Raw genomic sequence first — 10,922 nt, 5'->3', positions numbered from 1 at the left:
CGCGTTGGAACGTCGACGTATCTGTACATACCCCAGACATTCACACCTGCGCGAAGCTACCGACCCATCAGCTATCTCGGTTTTGCGCTGACCCTCGACCCCGTTCTCCATTTCTCCTCGTTTGGGTTATTCTTCCAGCTCTTTTCCCCATTACTTAAAGCCTCCTCCCCACCCCTTCCCCGGAGTCTCGAGAGTCTCTTTCTCCAACATCCGTGTGCCTTCTTCCGTGGTGTTTGCCTGCTCTTACTACGAGATACCCCCTTATTCGTTTATAATTCTTTGCTTATACCCTGCACTATTGTATCATACACTCGGAAGAACACACAATGGCCACACACGAGACTCACCAGACTGCCGTCCCTCCCACGGAATTGGAGAAGGATGTGCATACCACTGGTGCCGCCCATCACAACGGCGTCAATGGTGCCCAAGTAGGCCAGAACGCTCAAATGCGACACGCCGGGCCCTTCACCCGCGTTGCCGACTACCGGAACATGACTGAAGGAGATGCGCAGGCATTCGGCGGTTCTCTCCAGCCCGGACTGTGGAAGCCCTACGAACACAGAAAGTTCGCCAACCCGGCACCTCTCGGTCTATCTGCTTTCGCCCTCACGACCTTCGTTCTCTCTTGCGTCAACCTCCACGCTCGCGGCGTCACGGCCCCCAACATCGCCGTACCTCTCGCCTTTGGCTACGGTGGTCTCGTCCAGCTCCTCGCCGGCATGTGGTACGTCCGTTTTTCCTCGTCAATATTTTCTTTTTTCTCTCCAGGGGGCCCCCAAAGTTCCCCAACATCTCATCTCAACCGACTCCACGATACCCCCCGCAAGCGGAAGCTCCGGTGTGGTGTTGTGGAGCAAGACCGCGCTCCTTTGCGCCGGAGTGGATCGACCTTAAGCACGAAGGTGGAGGGTCGGTAAGACGGAGGCGACTCCAGGCAGGGAACCGGTGGAGCAAGAAACGCAATACGAACATCATAGGCCGTCACTTCTCATACGCGCCAATGCTGACAATGGGATTACAGGGAGATGGCCGTTGGCAACACTTTTGGTGCCACTGCTCTGTCCTCGTACGGAGGTTTCTGGATCTCGTACGCGATTCTTCTCACCCCTAACTGGAACATCATCGGCGCGGACGGTCCCTACGCCGCCAACTACTCCGACCACTACTCCGCCGTCGGCTTCTTCCTGACCGGCTGGTTCATCTTCACGACCCTGTTGCTGCTCTGCACCCTGCGCTCGACCGTCGTCTTCTTCCTCCTCTTCTTCACCCTCGACCTGGCCTTCCTCTTCCTCGCTTGCGAGAACTATGCCGCCAACAATGGAGCCCTGACGGCCATGCGCAACCTTCAGATCTGTGGCGGCACCTTCGGTATGCTGGCTGCGTTCCTGGCATGGTACTGCGCTTTGGCTGGTATCCAAGATGACAGGTGAGCTATTTTCCTTTGACGACAGGCAGACCCAGTCATACCTAGACTAGACCACGCCGTCGCCGCCACTCCCGTGCCCCGTCGAAATGATGACTCGAAAACGGGCTATGTGGATTTCATTTGCTAATCGTCTTCGTTCGCAGCAACTCCTTCTTCCAGGTCCCCGTCTTCCACCTTCCGTGGTCTGACAAGGGCCGCGAGCTCCGCAAGGCCAAGAGCCGCGCTTCTGTCTAAGCAGTGATGGGTGTAAGTTGGGAATGTGTTTTGTTACGCGCAATGGGTGCGCGAATATGTTGAGGTGCGCGCGGCGTCAAGGCGAACGGCGCGTATGATGGACCGGGTTGCAGCGGTCGTGATTGCACAGAAGGATACCCCCGAAAAGATGAAGGGTGCTGTCGCTTCCTCGGGACAGGGAATACCGACGGCGACAGCAGTGGCCGGCAAGGATGCCGCGGCCTCGCCCAGCTGTTAATATTTCCAGAGTATTTTCTCGTTTTGGCAATCCTGCCCAGGAAAGTAACGCCCCGTGGTAGAAACGGTCGGCTCTACGAAGCCATGTACTACACGAGGTTTTTATTTAATGAACGCAATATTTATCACGACTACCACCACTTCATATCTACGCTCATGAGACATACTAACCAGACAGCAATTGGTGACCGTGATGCGACAGTACTCAGCCAGACGTACGGTTCGCTCGGCGCCGCGCGCGATGGGGTGACGTCGAAAAAGAGACCGCCCACGCCGATGCGGCAACGCGGTCTTGGCAATGGGACTCAAGACTTTTTTTAGGCGGCTGATTTCGCCTTATTCCTCCCTTGACGCAATTACGGGAGATGTGCGCACCTGTTTTCTCCCGCGGGAAGAGGGCAATTGGGGGCTGCTGCTGGCGCGGGCTTTGGGGATGGCGCCTTGGCATACCTCATTTTTTTGTCGGGGTGCGGAGGTGTTGGTTGTCAGGGGATGGATGGGTGGTGTTCGGGCTCGGCTGATGACATTTTGGGGGAGAGATGATGATGGCGACGAGTGAGTGGGCGGAAGGATGTAGGAGGTAAATTCGAGGGATGTTTGATGTTTGTGATGCTCTTGTGTATTGCTGAAGCTTGGGTCCGGATGATTTGCGAGGCGGTCGCCCAGCTACACACGTCTGTACGCGGATGGCAGACACGACGAGTCGTTGTTGTATGCGCTTGTTGGGCGATGGTTGCCATGAGTTGGTCGCCAATTTTTGTGCTCTTGTGAGAAGTCTTTCGTACGATTCCGTTCAGTCCGCTCTTGAGCGGTGGACCTTCAATTGACGCCTTCAATGGATTTGGGCAGTGTTGCGACGTTGAGGATCGTGTCTGCTCGAACTGATCGGGAATTTACTATTTTTCACAATGCATCTTTAATCTGGTGACTTTTGCTGTCCTATTTGGCAACATTCGAGGTGTCTGACAAGAGAAGCCGGCTTTCCATCTTGAGCTTTCGGGTAGGCTGTCAGTAGTATACATCACAGTAACTTGTCACTTGAGTCATGTCTTCAAACCAGCCTGCAAATTAGGCACTCAACGTTCTAATATCTCAAGTCTTGTTTACAAATCGTGGTTGGTATTGATGCTCGCCGTTGCACACTCCGCTTGTCGCATTCAAGCTCGAAATCAAGTCCGCAGGCGTGGGCTATTGGTCAACATCGCCGTTGCTCTAGGTATTTGCGAGTATTATGTTAGAGAGCTACTGTGTTAGCAATCAAGATTTATTATCTTCCAACTTCATCCGTGGTTATGATGCGTGAAGCTCCGGCGTTACCAACCTGCTGTGGTCCACGGAGTTGGCAGCCGGATGATATTGATGTCGTCCTCGCGACGGGCTGGTGCCGCCAGACCTCGCGACAGATCATCTGACGCAGTCATCATGGGAGCGAGGTCTGCTTCATGTCACTTTTCAATGTCGGTTTGATGTACGGAACACGATCTGAGGTTGCTTGGATGGTGTTGAGACGTGGAATGCTGACCTGGACATGAACGGTTGGGCTCCTCTGTGCTGGCATTTGATGCGTATCATCTACCTCAAGCGTTGAAGCAAGAAGTCCGAATGATAGAAACTGCCAACGACAATTGAGTTGTTACGAAGTGTTGTGAATTGGATTCAGTCTCCTATAGATACCGACACCTTCTCTCCATGCTCGCACGCGTTACCCTTGAGGTTGCACATGAATGGGAAGTCGTCGACAGCAAGCTTGCATATGGGACTTAAGAATGTTATAGAATTCTTCACTGCATACTTATTGCTGACATAGGTAAACACGAAAATCGTGGTTGACTCGGGAACTGCTTGCATCAGAGCTGAGGGACGATCAGCTGGTCGACATCAGGACCCCATCCCTCGGACCTCGAGAACTTGACAGTGTTCGTACCCGCCTTCAGGTCAACGTGAACAGTGCTGCTTCCCGCTCTATCAGGGTGATGGTTCGTCGCGAGGAAAGCCACATTCTGCTCCTCGTCATTGACCGAGACGGCTGCGTGGCGAGACGCCGTGTCGCCGTTCTTGTGCTTGACAACCAACGTCACGCGATCAGCCGCGCCCGACTCGAACGTGAACGCCGCGGAGCCGTCCTCGTCGCCGCCCAGGTATCCGGCCGCCGAGGACCCGCTGCACTGGGAGCAATCGACGGCACGCGCGCCGTTGGCGAGCTCGGCATCCTCGCCCTCGAGCTCCAGCGTGGGCTTGGCTTCGGACCACGTGCCCGCCGCGACGTCGACGGTCCAGGAGTCGTGCCAGTCCAGGGTGACGGTGGTGCCGTCGAAGTTCAGGGGGAGCCAGATGTAGGTGCTCGCGGCCAGGTTTGTCGAGTGCCAGCGGTCACCCATGTAGATCGCTTTATCGTTGCCGAGGGGGAGGACGTAGCTGACTTGACTGGCGTGGGTGTTGGATCCCACGGGTGCGAACTCGGTCCAGTTGGACCAGGGTCCGGAGAGGGACTCGGCGTAGCTGTACACCTGGAAAAGTGTCAGTGAGGATGGCTGGAAACACTAGGCACGTTGACTTACGTTGTCGTTCGGGTTCCATCCAGTCAGTTGGGATCCGAAGATGAAGTAATGCCCATTACGCTTGACGAGGGCCGGCGACTCTGCGAAGTACTCCCAGCCAAAGGTTACCTCTTCAACGTCGAGGTAGTCGTCAGTGAGCTTGATGATGCGGGTTCCGTACTCGCGCTGACACGGTGTAAGCAAAGTTGCAACGTCTCTGGTGAGATCCGGGTGATACTCACGTCCTCGGTCAGAAGGTAGGCCTTGCCATCGTCATCCTTATAGACACCGATGTCACGGCTTTGGAAGCCCAAGGGGCGGAAGCTTCTGAGATACTCGTACGTTCCGCAGACGCTGTCGCCGATTCCGACGCCGACGCGGGCGTCCTTGTAGTCCGAGGAATCGATGTGGAGATACAGGACGTATTTGCCGGTGCTGTCGTTCTTGATGACCTTGGGACGCTCGATGATTCTGTTCGGGCCGAGGTCCCCTGCTTCTTCAGTGCGTTCGATGAGGCGTCCTTCGAAGCTCCACTCGATCAGGTTCGTGGAGGAGTAGCAGTTAACGGCCTGGAAGGCCGAACCGTCGGTCTTCTCTTCACCGATCATGTAGTAGACTCCATTTTCCTCGCTACGAGAAGTGAGCAACTAGACTGGAAGAGGAGTTTGACGGGGTCTTTACATGATGCCATTGCCGTGAGCCTGGACATGCTCTCCGGTGTTTGTCTAAGTTGGGTTAGCCTGCTCACAGGTAATAATCAAGTTGAACCTACGGCAGTCCAAGTTGCTCCAGGCACAATGCTGAGAGCAGCCTGTGCGGTGCCCACAGAGAGGGATGCCGCCAAAGCAATGTTGATGGGACGCATTCTGACTCGGGGGCAATCTACCAGACGTTCGACTGAGATCTGTCAAGTGGCTCCTGTAGAATCAACTCGACCGACAGAAAAAACAGAGTCGGCCGGCCGCCCCATACTTGTACTCTTCAACTCCAACATCGATAGTCTCTTGGCGATGTCCATGTCAACAGAGACATCGAAGCACATGACGTTGACGTTGCAGAGACCAAGATCCAAGCAACGGCATGTGTTCTAGAAAGGGTTTAAGCGACAGAGAAAACAACTCGGGGCAGCACAAACCGAGCGCTTAAAAGACTCCATGCGTGGCTGGAGTCACATTCGGCTGGGGTACCGAATCGTCAACGCGGGGAAAACCCAGGGACAGGAACAAAACCCGCGCCTCCGCAAAACTTGGTCTTCTCATTAGAACTGGCCATTGGAACACATGAAATACGAGTGAATTCTTCCGACATCACCGAGGCCGAATATTTGCAGGCCAAGACGTCGCATCGCGGGGAAAGAATCAAGCTGGCGGGTTGGGGGAGTCAGATGATCGTTACCCCAAGAGGTAAGAAGCTTGAATTCTGGGGTGATCTCGGGGGACCCGGAGCCGGGGACGAACATGTCATGAGTCGGAACGGCCCGGTCCCTCGGCCGAACGCTGTAGAATAAGGTGAACCAAAACCGCCAACTCGTGAACTTTCCCCGTCCAATGTCATTGATCCCTTGAAAGACACGTACCCAGTCCGGCGCATTACTACAGCAACATACATGCATCAACATGAAACTTTCAAAATGGTCATCAACTTCTCTTGTTCGTACTAGTCATCTAAGCTGATGCGGCCTACGTCTGTTCCTGTCGCCTGTTTGATCGCGTAAGAAACTAAATCCAGGGTATCTTTCGGCACGAACAGCTCATCCGAGGTACCGAAAACCGTATCAAAATGAGCCAAATAGCCCTCTGGAGCCGTCTCATGGCAATGGCCTGGTACTGTGGCCAATGTTGTTCTTGCCGCCCTGCCGCCGCCAACACTGAAAAGTTCTCCAGACACAGGACATTCCTCGCTGCATAATGCCACGACAAAGTCTGCCACGAGATGAGGTTGGAAGTATTCCCTCGTGATCCGCTTAATGACAGGCGACAAGTCAGACATGCGAGATGCTGCGGAGGGCAGGATTCCGTTGATCTTGATGCCATGCTTGGGACTCATTCGCCCGAGATCTCGAGTCAGACCGAATGTGGCGCCCTTGCTTGACACATAACCACCGTCGCCGCCGGCTCCCATGCCCACGAGACTGTCAGATGAGGTATTGATGATCCTTCCGTAGCCTTGCTTCTCCATGGTGGGATATACCGCACTAATAAGCATAATGGTCCCTAATGCGGCAATCTCCCATGTTCGACGGAACGACTCGACGTTCACATTGTCGTGTGAACTGGCCTTTCCAGCAGTCCCGGCGTTGTTGATAAGGATATGGATCGTTCCATAGGCGGCGATGGCGTCCTGCACGAGTTGTTGTACTTCGGATTGTGAAGAGATGTCGTGGCCATCTGCGATTGCTTCTCCTCCCTTTGCTTTTATCTCATCAACGACGGTTTGCGCGCGAGAGATCGTTCCGCGTTGACCGTCCAAGGAGCCACCGTAGTCATTCACGACTACTCGGGCACCATATGACGCAAGTAGAAGAGCGTACTCTCTTCCAAGGCCGCCTCCTGCACCCTTGAATAGGATTTAGCGACGGATTGACGACACTCTCCCGGCTCAAGAGACTTACGGTTATGATGGCAACGCGACCTTGAATCGAAGTTAATCTGGATGAAGACATAGCGAATATTTCGGGGGAGTAGAGGTACTGTAGATCGAAAGGCAGAAAGAAAAAAACACTAAGATTTCAACTCCATTCAATCGACTAATGGAGTATTCACTCTGTTTCCCCGCACTCTGATGCCGCAGCATTTATGGAACGAGGAGCATGCATTAGTTGGCGACTTAGTCAATATCTAGTTCGCAGATTCTGGCACTTCTACCAATGAGTCAGCGGGCGAGTCAGCGTACCAAGCCAACTGAGGCACCCCAGTTGGCCCCAGGAAAACTTGAGAGGCATTTCCGATGAGAGAGTACGGAACTTCTCACGGGTATAAAATTATCGGCTGAATAAGTCAAAATTGAACCTCTTAAGACCATTGGTTGAGAGTCCACACCCGAGTTTTCGCACACACCATGGCCATCTTGAGGACTATCCTGGACAACATCAGATGGACAGCATGTATGATTTCATTACGATGTATGTTGACTGAAACTCTAAAAAAGCGGAAAAGCATCAAATTGACACAAGAGCCAACTAGATTATGTCGTCCCCAAAACTCGGCTCCGAGCCTTGATATCACGACTTCTCGGAACCAAGGAACCAACTCTTCAACACATGCTCGCGAATGCCACGATACGATGGTGACGAACCTTTGCACACTCATGAAATGCTCATATTTGCTAATATGTGATGTCGCCAGGCTTGCCAGAATGCTTTCAATGCATCAGTTTAGAGCTGTTACGTCACTGACAGTAGATGCGGACGCGTTGCTGAAAAACTGTCCGACTTTACTTGAAGAAAAGGCAACTACTGAAAGTGTAAGTATTTTGTCACAGCTCATCAACGCGGAAAGCTTCTAACAAACGTAGATCGAAAGGCAAGATTTTCGAGGACGCTACGTGGTCAAGTTCCTGCACTCCACACACACCATATTCTATATCTATGGAGGAGGCTTCGTCAGCGGCTCGCCAGGGTCTGTGACGCCATACCTCTTGCAGCTCAGCGTGGAACTTCAAGCCCGTGGAATACAAGCCGATGTGTTTGTCCCTGAGTATGATCTTGCACCAGAAAGCCCTTATCCGATTGCCCTCGGTCAAGTTGTTTCTGCGTATGAATACATTGCCAGCCAGAACAAGCCCGTCATTCTGGCGGGCGATTCTGCTGGGGGCAATTTGTGTCTTGCACTACTTCGTCACTTGGTCAAGCCTCACCCGAGCATCACAGCAGTAAATCAGACTCAAGAACGTTTGGGACGCGTCATAGGGATGTTTCTGGTCAGTCCATGGCTGAATTTACGAAACGATGGCGAGTCCTGTCTCAAGGACGACGGGCGAGATTGTCTGCATAAGGCAGCTCTAGATTCCTGGAGCGCGGCGTATTTGCATGGGAAACCTTTAGACAAATACGCAAATCCGACTGATTGCAGAGATGACTGGAAAGACATCCTGCCAAAGACTACGCTGTTGGTTTCAGGCGACCTTGACCTCTTTGTTGCCGATATTCGAAAGCTCTCTTCGTGCATCCTTGAGGTGTGTTGCTATTTCTCGCTCAAACAAGTCGCTTGGTTACTGATTCTGATAATTAGAGCACATACAATAATCTTGAAGTGTTTATTGCTCCATCGAAAGGGCATGTTTGGAATCTGGTTGACTTTGGGAGTACCCAGGCTGGGGTACCGGTTGCTCAACTTGGAGATGTGGACCATGACGTTTACGCTGGAATTCAATTGCAGGTGAACTGGATTGTTGATAAGTGCATGGCTTGATGGGTTGATGAAACTTCAGTAGATAACCTAAGTGCTGACACCTACTTCATAATGAGCATTGGGAAATCGACTGGTATTGTTATGTGCTAAATCTGTGTCCACTTGTACGCTTTGCTGTGCTGGCGGCTTGATCAATCTTCCCTGTTGATACGAAGGTCTTGAGAATTCTTCCTCGTCGCTCATGATCAATACATGTATGTATAGAAAACCACGTTGAGGCGAGAAGCAAGTGTGCGAACTCAGTGATAATTTCAGGCTATACAAACTCCTATGCGTTGGCATGCTCTCTAGGCAGACTTGTTGTTCGGACCTGCAGATCCGTCATTCTCATCTAACTTCGTCCTGTGAAAATGACGGGGCTTGACCTTCGCAGCGTAAAGACTATCCAGCTCAGAAACAGTCCGGTCTTTTGTTTCCGGCAACCAAACCCAACATCCAGCAAACCCAAAGAGAGTTGTAGCCCCAAAAATAAACCCGACTTTCCCACCAAGGTTACCTGCATCTGGATTGAACATGTATGGGAAAACAAAACCCACCAGCCACTGGACGGTGCAGAGGACAATGTTGGAAAGGCCTTGGGTTCGCGACCGAAGACGCCACGTCGGGATTTCCGCCACCACTGTCCAAGCGACTGTTCCTAATGTTATTTGATAAACAAAGCCCTGGTTTGAAACTGTGTCAGCCTGTTGTCATTCATTATGGCTGGGGAAAATGTACATACCCAGACAAACATGAAAGCGATAGTGACAAGGTTTGTCGACCGGCTTCCTGGAACAGAAGCTCCACCAACAATGAACAAAGTGATGGCGCACGCGAGCTGTCCCCATACAATGAGTGGTCGACGACCAATAACGGTAAGCAGGGGCCAGGATAGTATGTTGGCAATGAACATGCTGATGTTGTTCAACATGCTCAGCAAGAACGACATTTGAGCATCGAACCCGGCCAGTTGATAGTAATAAGACTGGTAACCGAGAACAAAAACCAGACCGCTGAGGTATTGGCAGCCGTATATGAACATGCTGATAAGAGTGCGCTGTCTATCAGTCTTGGAGAAGCACGATTTGTAGGAAACCGAATCGGCTTGGGAGCGATGCTCATGTTCTTGCTGGACTGTGTTCTCGATAACGGCTAGAATGGCATTCTTGTCAATAACCGAGTTGGAACCATGGAGCTGATTCAATGATGACTTGGCAGCCTCCCGATGTCCAGCGCGAACCTGCCAGACGGGCGACTCGGGACAGAGCAGAACCGTAGGAAAGACGATAGCCGGGATGATCCATTGACAAGCAAATGGGATGATATAAGCGTTGGCGTCGTTACGGGGACCGATTTTGTATATGATCCCAGTGAATAAGAGAGTACCGCAGAATTGGATAAAGTTGGTCATGGCTGTAAGCCATCCCCTGAGCTTCAGAGGGGCGACTTCTGAAGCATACAAGGGGCCGATTATCAACCATGCCCCGATAGATAGGCCATTGATGGCTTTTCCCGCCGTCAAAATGGGCAGCGAGCCGTCGTAGACTGAGGCGTACTGAACACCTACACCAATGATAGAAATGGCGCAAAAAGTCATGTTGGTGTACCGTCGACCAATCTTGTCGGCGAGCCATCCCGTCACAGCCGCGCCGACGATGGCCGCAAGCTGAGACACGCCTCCGTACAGGCTCTGCCAAGTTGCAGGAATGATGAAGATGGTCGTGTCGCCCTGTACAAGTGTTGTCCCGTAGTCTTCCCTATGTGGAAGTCTTCTTAGTATCGTGATCTGGGATGGGGCATTCCTCTGGTGATACCACACGTACCGGAACTTGGGAGTTGCAAGTAGGTTACCTGCGATGATTCCGTCTATTCCATAACCGAAAACAACGAGTTGGAAGTATAAAATCCATAGAGTGCTTCTCCAGAAAACTCGAACACTTTCAACGAAGCTGAGACTCTTTTCGTATGCAACCTGGGCGGCGGCTGCTTCAGCAAAGTCTTCGGCCTGGCTGTGTTCGACGTGCTCAGCATCGGTCATTGACTTAGGCCGGTTTGGAAAATTCATAGCCAACAAACGTAGGGGAAAAGAAGCCGATG

At 52.3% G+C, this 10,922-nt stretch overlaps 3 protein-coding genes across 3 annotated transcripts; 1 reads left to right on the top strand and 2 right to left on the bottom strand.

Moving 5' to 3' along the window:
• Positions 1-326: 326 nt before the first annotated feature.
• Positions 327-1,663, top strand: CkaCkLH20_05652 (uncharacterized protein; the record flags this gene model as incomplete). Its single annotated transcript, XM_038888370.1, has 3 exons — positions 327-727; positions 1,025-1,429; positions 1,573-1,663. 3 exons carry the CDS (start codon positions 327-329, stop codon positions 1,661-1,663), a joined length of 897 nt encoding a protein of 298 aa, XP_038746267.1.
• Positions 1,664-3,747: 2,084 nt separating this feature from the next.
• On the bottom strand, positions 3,748-5,302 carry CkaCkLH20_05651 (glycosyl hydrolase family 43 protein; the record flags this gene model as incomplete). Its single annotated transcript, XM_038888369.1, has 5 exons — positions 3,748-4,407; positions 4,459-4,623; positions 4,680-5,067; positions 5,119-5,162; positions 5,210-5,302. The coding sequence occupies 5 exons, from the start codon at positions 5,300-5,302 to the stop codon at positions 3,748-3,750; spliced, it is 1,350 nt and encodes a 449-aa protein (XP_038746266.1).
• Positions 5,303-6,093: 791 nt separating this feature from the next.
• On the bottom strand, positions 6,094-10,863 carry CkaCkLH20_05650 (uncharacterized protein; the record flags this gene model as incomplete). The annotated part of the gene is made up of 5 exons (XM_038888368.1): positions 6,094-6,993; positions 7,049-7,068; positions 9,343-9,508; positions 9,568-10,582; positions 10,649-10,863. The coding sequence occupies 5 exons, from the start codon at positions 10,861-10,863 to the stop codon at positions 6,094-6,096; spliced, it is 2,316 nt and encodes a 771-aa protein (XP_038746265.1).
• Between the last annotated feature and the right edge of the window lie 59 nt (positions 10,864-10,922).

Source organism: Colletotrichum karsti, assembly GCF_011947395.1.
Source record: "Colletotrichum karsti strain CkLH20 chromosome Unknown Scaffold16, whole genome shotgun sequence".
Lineage (NCBI taxonomy): Eukaryota > Fungi > Ascomycota > Sordariomycetes > Glomerellales > Glomerellaceae > Colletotrichum > Colletotrichum karsti.
This window is presented reverse-complemented; position numbering and strand designations above follow the sequence as displayed.